This window comes from Panicum virgatum, chromosome 9N, assembly GCF_016808335.1.
Source record: "Panicum virgatum strain AP13 chromosome 9N, P.virgatum_v5, whole genome shotgun sequence".
In the NCBI taxonomy this organism is placed as follows: domain Eukaryota; kingdom Viridiplantae; phylum Streptophyta; class Magnoliopsida; order Poales; family Poaceae; genus Panicum; species Panicum virgatum.
In genome coordinates this window covers 70,547,911-70,562,308 of record NC_053153.1, presented here as the reverse complement: position 1 = coordinate 70,562,308, position 14,398 = coordinate 70,547,911, and the positions used below count along the sequence as shown (strand labels likewise).

The following is a 14,398-nucleotide window of genomic DNA, read 5'->3' as shown; positions in this document are numbered from 1 at the left end:
GTAATTAAGCAGGATTTGGTGCTTCAAAGACATGGACCGGCACGCACATGTGGTCAAATCTCAGGGGGTTGTTTGGTTCCAAGGGCTATACTTTAGATTATGTCATATTCAAAAAAAATTTAATATTTTTTAATATTAAATAAAATCTAATTACAAAACTAACTGTAGAACCCTGGGGCTAAATTACGAGACGAATCTAATGAGATATATTAATTCATAATTAGCAGATGGTTACTGTAGCACCACTATAGCAAATCATGGATTAATAAGGCTCATTAGATTCGTCTCGCAAATTAGCACTTATATGTCAAAAAAGTTTTATAAATAAATTTTATAAATAAATTTTATTTGATATTCCTAAATAATAAAAAAATTTGATGTGATAGGAGCTAAAAAAACTGATGGAAACAAAGCCTCATATATCCTATCCGTTGTTTGGTGAGCGAATAATAGTCTGTACACATGAAAGCAGGAGCTGAAAAGATAATCTTCAGATCGAGGGTGTGTTTAGATCCGCGAAAATCTGGTAGAAAAGGTCACATCGGACACTGTAACATATTGTAGCACTTTTTGTTTGTTTGTGGTAAATATTGTCCTATTATAGGCTAACTAGGCTCAAAAGATTCGTCTCGCAACGTACATCAAAACTGTGCAATTAGTTTTTTTTATTTACCTATATTTAGTACTCCATGCATAGATCATTTGCTATATTTAATGTTTCGATGTGATTTTGATGTGATGGAAAGTTTGGGGAAGTGAACACAGCCCGAATCTCTGACCTGATAGTAGCCTGCATGCCATCGTCATGGGCCTTGTTTGGTTGGTGCTAGAATTGTAGCGCGCTAGAAATATTAACAATTTTGACCGTTAATTACGGTGTCAAACAAAGTCAGTTTACAAAACCAATTTCAGAACCCATACGCTAGTGACCATAAAGAATCTAACGAGGCCTTTGACCGCGCGATTAGAAGATGATTACTGTAGCATCACTGTAGCAAATCATCGATTAATTACCGTCATTAAATTCGTCGCGAAAAGTTACACACATCCCTAAAAAAGTTTTGCAAATAGACTCATTTAGTGTTTCATGCATGCGAGATTTTTTTTCCGGGAAGCGTGCGCGCTAGGAATCTTGCGGAACCGGTCAGAGGGCTAAAAACCTTCAGCACTACCCACTTGTGCAGCCAGCCAGTGCCCCTCCTTTGATGGCAACTGGTGAACTGCAACTGCAAGCTAGGTCTTGTTTCGTTCGCGCTAGTTTTGTAGCATGCTAGTGAATAGTGATATTTTGACTATTAATTACGGTGTCAAACAAAGTCAGTTTTCAAAACCAACTCCAGAACTCCCGCGCTAGTGATCCTGAAAAATCTAATGAGGCCTTTGATTGTGCGATTAGAGGATGATTACTATTGCATCACTGTAGCAAATCATCGATTAATTACCGCCATTAGATTCGTCGCGAAAAGTTACACCCATTACTGAAATTTTTTTACAAATATACTTCATTTAGTACTTCATACATGCGAGATTCTTTTTTCGAAAAACGTACGCGCTAGTTTTGTAGCGTGCCAAACAAAGCCCTAGTTGGCCCCCGTCAACTGTCATGGGCTCATGGCTCATCAGCGTGCGGGTTCAGTGCGAGATCCGCGGCGCGACGCCACCAACTCGCCATTAACAGCCACAAAATTTAGCTCCGAGATAATTTTTGGCAGTATGGTACCATGGCGTAGTATGAGCAGCAGTACTTTTTTCAGGTGCTGTTAACGTTCATGTGATCCTGTCCCGGTAGGGCACTTGAGATCGAAGGTTCCACAGCCCAAGTACGCAGCTCCCCAAATCCATCTCCAGTTCTCCACCAAGCACATGCTCTGCTTGCTCGCTCTGTGCAAAGTCCAACCGCCTCAAATTTTTTTTTGGAAGGTTATAAATAGCCCATACGGCCGGCGGCCGCCTGAAAGAGACGACCAGGCATTTCGCGCTCCGCGGCCTATCCAGCACTCTCCAGCAGACACCACACACACGCCGAGACACGCGAACGCAAAGGAACGCCACGAGGATGGCATCCGTGGTCGCGTTCTCGCGGTTGCCGCCGCTCCTCCTGCTGCTCCTCCTGGCGACGGCGTCACGGGCGCTCAAGATCGGCGACCTGCTCGGGACGCCCCCAGCGGTAAGACGACAGCGGGGGAACCAAGTCTGAATTTTTGTGTGCGGGATTTCTTTTGCAGCTATCGGTTTCCGTCGTCCGCCATGGACGCGTTTGCTTTGCGCAGGGGAGCCAGGACTGTAGCCGGACATGCGAATCCTCGTTCTGCGTAGGTAAGGAAGTCACAATTCAGAACCCTGAAGTTGCGATTTTTCTGGCGGGCAAAGCCTAGCCGAAGCCGGCTGCTTTTCAGCTTTCAGTCGGGTACCTGAAACCGGCAAAATCGCAGAAGGAGTACTGATTGTTTTTTTTCCTTGTCCACCCCGGTCCCTGAAAATGGAAGTCCCGCCGCTGCTGAGGTACGGGAAGTACTGCGGGATCATGTACAGCGGCTGCCCCGGCGAGAAGCCCTGCGACGCCCTCGACGCCTGCTGCATGGTCCACGACCACTGCGTCGACACCCACAACAGTAGGCTCTCCCAACTCTGCTGATTCATCTCCCCTTGCTGCCTCCAGTCGATTTTATAATGCCGTTTTCAGACAACAAATTCAATCTAAACTTGATGTCTGAAACGTGCTATAAAGATGGCCGGAGTAGTCCTGTGAAACCGAAAGAGCAGAGCAGGAGACGACAGAAACGAAAGAAAAAGAGAAGAGGATATGGTTCGCCAGGTCCTGGGCGGCAGGCGCACCAACAGACGGAATAACGGTCAGGTCCCGCTTCGCCGTCGGCGGCACGGCAGGTGCTCGCGAGCTGACACTCCACCTAACGCGATCAGATCACAATCTGCAACCCGAGTAGTACAAGGCTACCAGATAGGATTAAACTGGGCGAGCGCGCGCACGCGGCGTGCCCCTGTCACGCGCTGCTGCTGCTCGGGCGCGTTCCGGCCGTGAGCGTCGGCGCGTCGCGGCCAACCGGCATGCGGGTGCGCGCGGTGGCGTGGGCGTCACCAGCGAGCCGCGCCGCGCGCAGGCCCGTCGCGTCCTTCCTGGCACGGCAGGGTGGCATCGCTAGCTAGCACGCGTCGGCGCGTATGATTGCGTCGTCCCCCGTATCTCCCCCTCGGGCCTCAGGCCGCTCAGCGCACTCAATGCGACCGCACTCCGGTAGACGAGTTGGTGGTGGCTCCGGCGTACATGTGTCGCGACGCCTCGCCGTCTGCTCTGCTCTGCTCTCCTTTGTGCAAGGTCACTTTTGTCGTTGACTTATCTCGCGGCTGACCTTTTTTTTTTCCTTCTGTTGATGCCGCAGATGACTACCTGAACACGCGGTGCAACGAGAACCTGCTGAGCTGCCTGGACCGGGTGAGCCCGGCGGGGCCGACGTTCCCGGGGAACGAGTGCGACGTCGGCCAGACGGCGTCCGTCATACGCGGGGTCATCGAGACGGCCGTGCTCGCCGGGAAGATCCTGCACAAGCGCGACGACGGGCAGTAGCCGCCGTCCCAGCCGGCAAGGCTCGCGGAACAGGCCGTAGTTGCAAGCGGAGCAATAAAGCCGCATGCGCGCCCGGCGGCGCCCGTCCGTGGCGGCGCGGCAAAGCGGCATGCGCTGGATGATTTCAAGGTCGTGGGCCGCCGGACCACCGTGGGTGCGTGAAGCATGTGCAGTGTATGTGTCTGTGGAGTATACTGATTGGTAGGGTTGATTTGGTGGGAGGGGACTCCAAGCGAAGTGGCAGAGGTTGTAGTTAATAAGCTGCTGTAATAATGCTATTATTATTTGTTCCTTCCTTTACTAGTGGACAGAATCACAGAACAGACCAAGATTTGGTTTCTGGCCATCCGGCCGATTTCAGTGTCCTCCGGCGTCGATTCAGCAGTGAAGTTTCTGCGGCGCGACGATCGCGCGTTCTGCTCGCTACCGCAGCACACGATCGCCCGTTGGAGTGTTGGAGAGCACCGTGGGATAAGCTCTCTGCCTCGGAGCCCGTCGAGCAAGTAGCTGCGCTGCGGAGCGGCGTCGCGAAAACGGCGCCGCCGGCCGCGAGCCTGGGGAACCGGCCGGCAACAGCATCGCCAGCGCCATGACGAGCAGCCAGAGGGCGAAGCCGGCGAGCACGTGCTCGGGGTTGCAGATGGCGAGGCGGCGCCACGTGAGGACCCGCGCGCCGAGCAGCATGGGGGCGCGACCGGAGTCGAGGAGCTGCTGCCGCACGCACGCGGCGGTCCATCCGCGCCGCCAATCGGAGGTTTCCGACGTCTTCGTTGGCGCGACGGGGCTAGCGCATCTCCGGTGGAGTAGCCGCTGGGTCCGGCAAACAAAATGGCCGCGTGCCCGCGAGGATGGTGCCGGCCGGCCGGCGGATGGGGAGGGTCCAGTCCGGTGAGGGTGGCGCCGCGCCGCGCCGCCGAGACGGTGATACAAGATGCTGGAAGGAACAAAGATGAACAAGGAGCGCCTCTACGGCTCTACGTGGCGATGTGGCCGCCGGTGAGGCGAGGGCGCCGACGAGGAGTCCAGCGGCAGGCACCTAGGCCAGGGGTGGACGGTATTCGAGATACCGTCCAGGCCAGAGGCCATCTCGATCGTCAGATCCGAAAGAAATGATAGCGATTTTATCTGAGGACTTCGTGTATGCGTGTTTTCTGGGCCAACTGGAGGCCCAATTACCGGAACTCAGCCTTCAGTTTGCCGTTTGCGGAGGCCCGTAGCCATGGCCGGGCTCCTCCTCCGCTGCTCGTCGCCGACGGCGAGGGTACGCCTCGTGAGTCGTGCACCGACCGAAGAAGGTGGCAGCGGATCTAGGGGCCGCCCTGACAGTATTCAGGTTGAGTTGGTAAAGCACAAATGCACGCATGGCGCGGTAGTTGCGCCGTGGCGGTGCCAAACTCGCTCAGGCTCCCGGGCTGACGACGCCATCGCCGCGGTGGCGGCAGGGGATGACGACGCAGCCAGTCCTTCGTTCTTGGTCATTCCTTGCTGCAAGCTAGCAGCGAGATGCTCGGCACCTTGTTGCTGGCGCTGGAGGGCGTGGTGCCGACCACGCCACAAGCAAGGCTGACTATTCCCAACACTAGCCAGCCGCGCGCGAGGGAGGATGCAAATAAAATGGCGGCGCGTGGGCGTGGCGCGGGTGTAGAACTCGAAGGGAGCCGCGTGGCGCGAGAGAGGGGAGGTGGCCGCGGACGCGGATACCTCGCCTGCTGGTGCCAAGCGCGGCGGCGGAAGGCGAACCGGAACGCCGCGGGCGCCGGCGAGGAGCCACGGAGCAAGCAGCGGTCGGGACGGGGTGGTCGGTGTTTCATGTAACGACCACCCTGGACGGTATCTCATTTCCCGTCCGGGCATGGGGTCATCTGAACCGTTGCCTCGCAAGCGTGCGGTCACGATTCGTCCTGATGGCTTCGTGCAAGCGCTTTTTTCTTTTTTATATTTAAAAAAATAAAAATTTTAAAAATATATGTTCGTTTTGAATTATTTCAAAAATACCCCCGGTCGCCCTCCCATAGGGCGACAGGCCCTTAGTGTAATTTTTTTTCTTCAAATTTGCAACGAGGTCCCTGAGAAAAAAGGAGGCATGTCGCCCCTGCAACGGGCGACAGGGTGTTGTCGCCCCACTCGGGCGACCAGTGGGCGGGCCCGCCCACGGGCGCGGGCGCGGCAGGGGCCTGTCGCCCCCCCCTCGGGCGACCGGGGTATCCCCCTTATATAAGATCCAACCCCCCTTCCCTCCTCATTTCAGCCCGAAAAATCCAGCAATAATCCAGAAAATAAGAGAGAGGTGAGGAAAAGGGAAGCGGCGAAGCCCTGTCGGATTCAGCACTTGTGATCTGCAGGTTAGTACATTTAGTTTATATATTTTTCTATTTAAGTACTACGCATTTAAGTAGGAGTAATTTAAGTACGAGTGAGTAATTTAATTTAATTAGTGCTATAGTAAAACCATTTAAGTAGGAGTTTAATGATACTTTAGTTTGTAGTTACGTAGTAGTAAATTAGTTTAGAAAATTAATACTACGCATTTATTATTATAATTGCAGTACTATTAGAGACGTGTTTATAAATTAATTATGATTTAGAATAGAATTTGACATATGCAGTATAGAATTTGAGTGTCATCACGTAGTTATGAATACTTATACGTTGTAGTTGAATTTCATATTTAGTTTTTACAGATTATTGAATAAGGTAGTGAAATAAAGAGTATAACTCGATAAGTATTATGTGATATACAGATATGTCGAGCAAGATGTAGTTTCAAGTATTTTATGGTGAATACAATGTTATGTATGGGCCAAATGGAGTAGATCTTTCTGCCTTTAAGTGCACATCTAGCGCCATAGATAAACCTCTGGAAAGGAGTTTTGGTTCCATATGTAAGTGGCTGCAGCGTGGGTTCCGGGGGGTCCCTATGCATCTTGTGGAAGATCATTAATCAATGCATCTTTAAGCCCAGTAAGCCCATTTAGTCTTTTTAATTCAGCCCACCAATAAACAGGCATGCGCCATGAACATTTTTTTTGTATCTTTATGCATTTGTTTGTACTAATATTCAAAACTAATTGAGGATGCGCCATAAACAGCCTGCTGATGTTGAAATGGTGGATTGGGGATGTTGAAGCACTAGACAGTGAAATGTTGAATCAGTTTAAACGAAATGTTGAATCAGTTTAGAGGTGATGTTGAAATCAGTAGGGTGAAATGTTGAATCAATTTTCATGGAATGTTGACTCAGTTTAGAGGTGTGTTGATCAGTTCTAGGGGAATGTTGTGGCTCGCGCATGGGGGTTCCCGGCGGCGGGCGGCGGGGTTCCGGGCGACGCGGCGAGGGCGGTGGGGCTCCAGGCGACGGCGACCAGGGCGGCGGGGCTCTGGGCGACCGCGACGAGGCAGGGCTCCGGGCGCGCGGAGAGGCAGGCCGGCGCCGGGGAAGGAGAGGCCGACGCCGGGGAAGGAGAGGCCGGCGGCGGGCGGCGGGGTTCCGGGGGCGCGGAGACGACGAGGCGGGGCGGGCGACGAGATGGAGAGTGCGGCGGGCGACGAGGTGGGGCTCCGAGCGTGCGGAGACGGCGGGCTGGGCGTGCGGAGAGGCCGGCGGCGCGTTGGGCTCACGGGAGGGAGAGAGGAGACGGGAGAGAGAAAGATGGAGGGAGGTTAGGGTCAATATAATTTGCACGAATCTCAAACATTGGAAGATAGGTGGGCTTGTGTCCTTCCGGAAGATGGATAGGAATTACGGTGGATTCCGTGTTGATCCGTTGACACATGTGATTCAGCCCATCGTGCGACGGCTTCTCTTCAATCCAGGCTTTCTAGCCAGGGAGCCGAATACGGAAGTGCGCGCTACTCTGCTGGGCCACACGATACCCGGCCCTAGACTTGGCCCACCACCATGCCTTCGCAGAGGGGCCTGGAACCTTCGGAGCGGCAGAGCAAATCTGAACCGTCCGTTTTGCTACCGATTCCATCCCGTCTTCCCATCCCATCCCCCCCCCCCCCCCCGCGTGACGCAAGCAACACGCTGTCGTCTCGCTCGTCGTCTTCCCCACCTCGGCTTGTCCCCTCTACCAACGCCATGGGGTCGTCGGAGGCCGACGAGGATCAGCTCCTCAAGAGCTTCCTGGCGGAGGTCAGCGAAGCCGAGCGCGAAAATGAAGTGCTCAGGTCCTTTCCCCCCTCCCTCCCTTCCTCATCCCCCCCTACGCCGGGTTCATTTCGTGGCGAATCACCGTTGCGCGTTATGTAGCTTCAGATCCCATTCGTTTCCCGCTCTTGGTCCCTAGTGTGCAGCCTAGTATATGTAGCAATCGGTTGGGTGCTAAGTTTCGCTGAGATTTGGGGAATCCCTTCAGCGCGAGTGAACCCTAGGTTCCAGGTGTACGGTCGTTCACCTGCTGTAGTTGTATACGTACTCTGCGATTCCCGTAGGTTCTGTTGCTTTTCGTTGTCAGCTGCACGTGAAATTTTATGTTTCTTGTCGTGGCAATCAGTGGTCTCCGAAAATTTGCTCCTTCCACTTATGCGATGATTGCGCCATGGGACTATGATTATTTCCTGATGCAGCCCTAGCTTAGACAAAAATGTGCCGTGTTGGAGCGGTCCTCGGTATTGTGGGTAGAGCATTGGAGTTGTTCTGAATTTGGTTGTTAGGAGCTAGACCCTGCAGTTACATGACTTAGCAAAATTTTCATTTTGAAGTAGAACTCACCAATTGTCCCATCAGTTGGGGATTCACATCTTCAAGACAATTATACCGTCAATTTTGCTAATTTTATGTGAATTGCCACCATAGACTTGCATAGTCTTCCCATATTATGCTTGCAATCCTTGTTTACACTGTTCGCCTAAACAGTCGTTTAGCCCGTTTGCACACCGTTTAAACGCTACACAGTGGTACACCGTTTCCGTTTAATCGGTTGTTTTGACTGTTTAAACGGCCGTTTTGCCCGTTTAAACACCCGTTTTGCCCGAATAATAAGCTAAACGGCAGGTGACCGATTGTTTACCGTTTAGCGTTTAGGATAACACTGCTTGTTTAAAACTCTTTGATTCCTAGACTGTCCCTGTTTATGGAAAATTAACTTAACCTTGAACTTATACAGTGATGTAAGGTGACATTGGACAATAGCATTTCTTTACAACGAAGATACTAGAAGTTCAGGATAGCATGTATATGGAAAATAAGAAATGTTTCCATGAAAGAAATGATAAGTCAAAATGTGACTCTAGTTGATTGTTTCTTTTCAATTGTAATGTTGCGCTTTCTTGACACAATCAAAATTTTCAGGATACTTGGTTGCTTCAAGTTAAACCCCTTTGAGCATCTTAAGTTGTCTTTTGATTCATCTCCAGATGAGGTGAAGAAGCAATATAGGAAGGTATCAAGACATTGATTTGATATTTTGAAAGATTTTCATTTGATCTAGTTTTTTATTTTTTGTGAACAACTAATATCTTTTTTATTTTGTTTCTTGTGCTGGCTGCAGTTGTCATTGTTGGTCCATCCTGATAAATGCAAGCATCCGCAGGCACAAGAAGCTTTTGCAGGTACAGTATAACAGTAATGAGCCAGTAAAGTGCTACTGTAATTCTTGTCTTATCAATTTAACTGTTTCAGTATCTCCTTTTGGGAGATTTTGTAGTTAGCTTTGCCATAGCGCCACTAAAAGTGACCACATTGTTTTGCTCAAACTAATCACCATCTTAAAACCACCACCTTACTTCTCTTTTCCTTGCTTGTTGATATATTCACTTGATGGTACAGCTCTGGCAAAAGCACAGCAACTCCTGCTTGATCCACAGGAAAGAGGATACATTCTCGACCAAGTTACTGCTGCAAAAGGTGTGATGTTATCTTTTTTTATGCATATTATTTTTACAATGATTTAGCCAATTGAAATAAAGCGGACACGGACCGAAGAAATTTTGTTGTTCTTTTGTGTTGAAAATACAGAAGAGTTGAGGGCAAAGAGAAAAAAGGAACTGAAGAAGGACAGTGCATCCAAGATAAAATCCCTTGTAGACGAGGTAAGACAATCTTATGGAAGGTTATGTGGACTTCAAGCATCCAGATCTTTTATGACTTCTTGGTGGTGTTTTTCGATGGAAGTGCATTGTGAGAACTGCTTAGAATAAACCTTAATTGGTCCAGTTAGGTTTAATTCACTGGTTTGAACAATTATAAGACACCATCCCTGTCTCGCAGCATCCATCAGTTACTGGCCTGGCTATCCTGCGGTGTTTCCATTTTGTGCTGGATGCTGCGAACTTAACCTTGTTGATTGTCTTATACCACATGGGACAAAATACCCTGAAAGTACTGGCTGCTTTGTGCACCATCCAAATGGCCTCTTCATACTGAAATTTATGGAACGACTGCGCAGATATGTGCTGCATTTTGATCACTTAGGGATGATTCCATGCACTAATACAATGACGTGGACATTTTGTAGAAGTCATCACAAACTTTTGATTGGACTACAAATTTGAGAGAAAAAAAAAACATCTTTCCATAAAGGAAAATTTTTTATGTATCTGAAAAGCTTCATTTGCTATCTCGCAGCAATGCACACTGCTGCAAATCACATGTTTCATTTTGCATACATCATCTGAATGGTTCAGTGGTAACAGAATACTGTGATAATTTTTGGCTTCTGCAAGATCCTTGGAATATCTTATTGAATTTCATGCATCCTAAACAATTTAGAACCCCCTAATGATTTGCCTGTATATGTGCAGGGAAAATATGAAGAGCAGTTTGAACGATCGGATGAATTTCAGCAGCAGCTAATAATTAAAGTGCGTGAAATTTTGACGGAGAAAGAGTGGCGTAGGAGAAAAATGCAAATGAGGGTGAGTAGATTGTTCTCCCACCCCCACCCCCCAAATACCATTATTTGAGAAACTGAGTTCTATGAGCTATATTCATGTGTACCGCACAGATATCAGAGGAAGAAGGAAGACTTAAGAAGGATGAGGAGGAAACAAAAGAGATGTGGAAGAGGAAGAGAGAGCATGAAGAGAAGTGGGAGGAGACGAGAGATCAGCGGGTATGGTTGCAGTCTGTTCTGCGTAAAAATTTCACTCTGTTAGCTATTGTCATTCATATTTCTTTATGAAACGAGGTCGATGCACTGAAACATGTATGAAAAAAGCTGTAAAGTGGGAGTCTGGGAGAATCACAATGCATTATTGTAGTGGGGCAGGTAGATATTTTGCAAAGTAGTTGGTACTATCTCAAACGTTACTTTTAGTCCCTGGATTATTTGAGCTCTTCTTTTCCACTGAAATACTACTGCAACTCCATCTCTTCGTAGCATGAGGTGATAATATCCTCCTTGTCATTGGTACGACATTTGTGACGAAATCTCATCAATCCCAAGGGAACACTGCATAGTGCAAGGGTTGGGGCACTTCTTTAGCACTCGTAGTCTAGCCTAGTGCATTGTAGAATGACCATAAATTCGGAGCTGCATTCGTGCTTGAGTTACAGTGATTTTTCAACATGGTTGCTAAAGTTTGTGATTCCATTCCATCATCGGAATACAGCTACAGCTATCTTTGCTCATATGTACTAACTGCCGAATACCATGGTTTTTGGTTTGTAGGTCTCTAGCTGGAGGGATTTCATGAAGACAGGAAAGAAGGTTAGAAAGTGCATGTGAAAAGTGTTATCAAATCCATGAATTTGTAACTGACTAACTCATTTCTACAGGGACGGAAAGGTGAAATCAAACCCCCAAAACTTAAGACTGAAGATCCAAACAAGTCTTATGTGCAGAGGCCAGTGAAGCGCAATTAAGAGGAATGCTATTGGTGTCTGCAATCAAAAAAATATCCTGTAGCGATCCTTGATGCCACTGCCACCTGATCCGAGCTGGCAAGTGGCAACCCTGCCATGTTCTGCAGGCTGTAAGTTTCAAATATGCCTCGGAGGCTCAACTGTAGTCAGTGAACAGATCAACAGAACGGATAATTACTAGCGAAATGCCCATATTACTACCTAGAGTGATATTGGATTGATGTACCCATGAGGTCGAAAATTTTACTGGAAAGTAGAAGATTCTGTTGGAAAAGAACCCTACTGAAGTGAATGTTGAAAGGCCCATCTCATTACTGGATTCTGGTTCTTGCTTCACCTTTCAATGTATGTAATGCTGGTAGTATGTACATGATTTGTCATCGTTTTCACTAGATGCTGACGTCGATCATTTGCTGACTTGTGATACCTATTATTGTGGGTGGGATTTTCGAAAAAGGATGTTAGAAAATGAATCGAGATATATATGCGTTATTCAACAGGACTGCAGGAGTGCCCAAGGTTAGCATTGGCATTCAGCGGAGTGCGATTCAAGGTTAGCTGGGCCTCCGGAGAGGCTGAATCGCTGAGAAGTGAGACCAGCACCTGAACCCCGTCGTGTCTGTCCTCGGCGGTCTCGTAGCAGTATACCACACATGAATAATGATTGGCTCCATTTTATTTTATCTATTTATCTATAAGGCTGACCCGATTTGAAACGCAGGAGACCTGTGCGGCTCGTGTGCCATGCGTAGAGCAGGCACAAGCTGGCCAGGCCAGCTATTTCCTCCAGGGCAGGGACGTTATCATCTGCCGCGCTGCTGGTGTGCCCCCGCCGCCGGCCTTCCCTTTATCTCCAGCACCGGGGCGAGCGCCGAGCGGAGGCGACGCGCCTCCTGACCTTGCCCCTTCCCATGCGCCGAGCGGAGGCGGCGGAGCCCATGCTCTTGCCCCCCCCCCCCCCCCCCCCCCCCACACACACCCTGAAATTATTAGCCCAGCCGGGACCCCGGGACCTTTCGACTCGAGCGAGACCGCGAGACGGAGACCGGCGGCACTCGCCGCCGCCGCCGCCTTTTCCAGTGTGCCCGGCCGGCACCCGCCCCCGCGCGCAGACGCAAAGCCTCCACTCCAAGGCGGCAAGGCCATCGCCATCCATCCTCCCCCGATCGCTGCGCTGGACTGCTGGGTTGGTGTCACGCGGGAGAGGGCCCGTGGCCCAGCTCCACGAGTCCGCCACAAACCAGCCACTCAGCCAGCCAGAGACAGCCGCCCACCCACCCCACGAAGCTCATCGATGCTCATCAGCTGATGTGAGCAACCGGACCGGGACGACTCGGTTGGTTCCCTTGCTCTCTGGGAGATTAGAGAAAAAAAACACAGACCCTGCACGGCTGCACTTGCAAGAAAAAGGGCGCGAATTATTTGCGGCCTTTTTCTTCTTTTATATTAGTGTCGAATGATTTGCAGCTTTGCTCGCACGTGTCAGGCGCGGGTAAGCCGCGCCACGAGCACGAGCAAGTGGCCGTTCCGTTCGAGCTTGCTGCGTTCCCGCTGGCCCAACATCAGCTTTCAGCAAAGATGGTGGGCCCGGGGGGGACGTAGCCGGCACTAGGGCGAGGCCATGGACTCACGGCACTGGCAGCTTCAAAGTTGGAAGGTCTTCTTTTTGATACACAAGTTCAAAGGTTTGAGTCAATGGAAAATGATGTCTTGTAAACAATCAACTGCTGGCCTACCTGGTTGCTTAGCTGTGAGCTGAGTGCTAATATAAGGTCATGTTCGGAACATAGCATTAGCATCCCTAACCTATCTTGGAAGTACTGCTTTCACAAGTAGTAGAAACGAATCAATGCTCTGCTAAAGCTTTGCTATTTGTTGTGTAGTATATAGTTTGATTGCTGGCAAACTTTGTAGGTATAATTTGACCGAGGGCAAATTTTGACTGTTGGCACACTTTGACCACTTTTTCCTAAATGGATTTGGCATTATATAATGAATTTTCGTGCATTTTCATGTGTTGAAATTTCAGCACGAGTTGCACTACAGCATGGCGCCCACTTGAGGTAGGCACAGACACCAGCCACATTTATAAAGACAAACAAAAAAAAGCTTTGTCTTGCTTATTAAGGCACCCAACACAACAAGACATATCAAGAAAAAAATGCGTTTGCGCCCTCCAAATTCATCACAATAATCATGCAAACTCAATAAACATAACTTCCCATATTTTTTAAAAAAAAACTCATTTCCATGAGCTATTCTGGTCAGACGACCCGTCACTCTCCCTGCCTTTGCTTAACAAAAACAAAGAGGGAAAAAGAAGATCAGCATGGACAACGCGGAGACGAAGAGAGGTCTACTAGCACCCTGCGAGCATCCTTTTTGGCACAGCGCAAAAGCGAGCTGCCCCAAAAGGCCGCCATTATTGTGAGACCCCCCGCGCGATCAACGGGGGCCACGGCTGCATCACCCGGCAGCGGCCAAGAAACGAAAGGCTGCTGGCCGGCGACGACGCCCCCAAACCCGCACACTCCTACTCGCCAGCTCCGAGAGTTTTGATTATTGAGTAAAGTACATCAACTGTCTCTAAATTTGTGTCGTTGTGTCATTTCGGTCTCTAAACTTACAAATCGACCGTTCAGATCCTTAAACTTGTCCATTTCTGTCATCTCTGTCCATGAACTTATTCCACTATGTCATTTCGGTCCCTAAACTAGAAAATCAAAAGTTTACGTTCTCAAATTTATTCAATCATATCATTTCGACCCCTAAACTTGATTTTGAGTCTCATATGGATCAAAACAAGGCGATCTAAATTCTATATATCAAAAAACTAATTCATAACTTTTTCATATGAACTTGAATGAAGATAAACTTTATATCAAAATGACAGCCTTCGACATAATCTACAATTTTATAGTTGAAATATTTTTGAATTAAATCTATTTAGGATCTCAAAATATTGTTTTAAGTTTATAGATTTTGAAATTTAAAAGTTAAAATTAATT

General features: G+C 49.0%; 2 protein-coding genes across 3 annotated transcripts; both read left to right on the top strand.

Annotated features, from left to right (window-relative positions):
* Nucleotides 1-1,947: 1,947 nt before the first annotated feature.
* Nucleotides 1,948-3,929, top strand: LOC120692795 (probable phospholipase A2 homolog 2). The gene is made up of 4 exons (XM_039976179.1): nt 1,948-2,167; nt 2,271-2,316; nt 2,487-2,612; nt 3,399-3,929. The coding sequence occupies exons 1-4, from the start codon at nt 2,057-2,059 to the stop codon at nt 3,581-3,583; spliced, it is 468 nt and encodes a 155-aa protein (XP_039832113.1). The 5' UTR covers nt 1,948-2,056; the 3' UTR covers nt 3,584-3,929.
* Nucleotides 3,930-7,595: 3,666 nt separating this feature from the next.
* LOC120691547 (dnaJ homolog subfamily C member 8-like) lies at nt 7,596-11,758 on the top strand. Of its 2 annotated transcripts, XM_039974640.1 has the most exons (10): nt 7,634-7,753; nt 8,692-8,700; nt 8,877-8,967; nt 9,076-9,136; nt 9,354-9,431; nt 9,543-9,616; nt 10,328-10,441; nt 10,531-10,638; nt 11,197-11,235; nt 11,304-11,758. In XM_039974640.1, exons 1-10 carry the CDS (start codon nt 7,665-7,667, stop codon nt 11,388-11,390), a joined length of 750 nt encoding a protein of 249 aa, XP_039830574.1. In that variant the 5' UTR covers nt 7,634-7,664; the 3' UTR covers nt 11,391-11,758. The 2 variants fall into 2 exon arrangements, with proteins under 2 accessions (XP_039830575.1, XP_039830574.1); XM_039974641.1 differs by lacking the exon at nt 8,692-8,700 and having other exon boundaries at nt 7,596-7,753.
* The last annotated feature ends 2,640 nt before the right edge of the window (nt 11,759-14,398 follow it).

Excerpts from the sequence above, each read along its gene's own strand:
- LOC120692795 (XM_039976179.1), top strand. The coding sequence starts at position 2,057 with ATGGCATCCGTGGTCGCGTTCTCGCGGTTGCCGCCGCTCCTCCTGCTG. Across the intron at positions 2,168-2,270 it reads TGCTCGGGACGCCCCCAGCG|GGGAGCCAGGACTGTAGCCG; the intron begins GTAAGACGACAG and ends TGCTTTGCGCAG. Across the intron at positions 2,613-3,398 it reads CTGCGTCGACACCCACAACA|ATGACTACCTGAACACGCGG; the intron begins GTAGGCTCTCCC and ends TTGATGCCGCAG.
- LOC120691547 (XM_039974640.1), top strand. The coding sequence starts at position 7,665 with ATGGGGTCGTCGGAGGCCGACGAGGATCAGCTCCTCAAGAGCTTCCTG. Across the intron at positions 9,137-9,353 it reads GGCACAAGAAGCTTTTGCAG|CTCTGGCAAAAGCACAGCAA; the intron begins GTACAGTATAAC and ends TTGATGGTACAG. Across the intron at positions 11,236-11,303 it reads TCATGAAGACAGGAAAGAAG|GGACGGAAAGGTGAAATCAA; the intron begins GTTAGAAAGTGC and ends TCATTTCTACAG.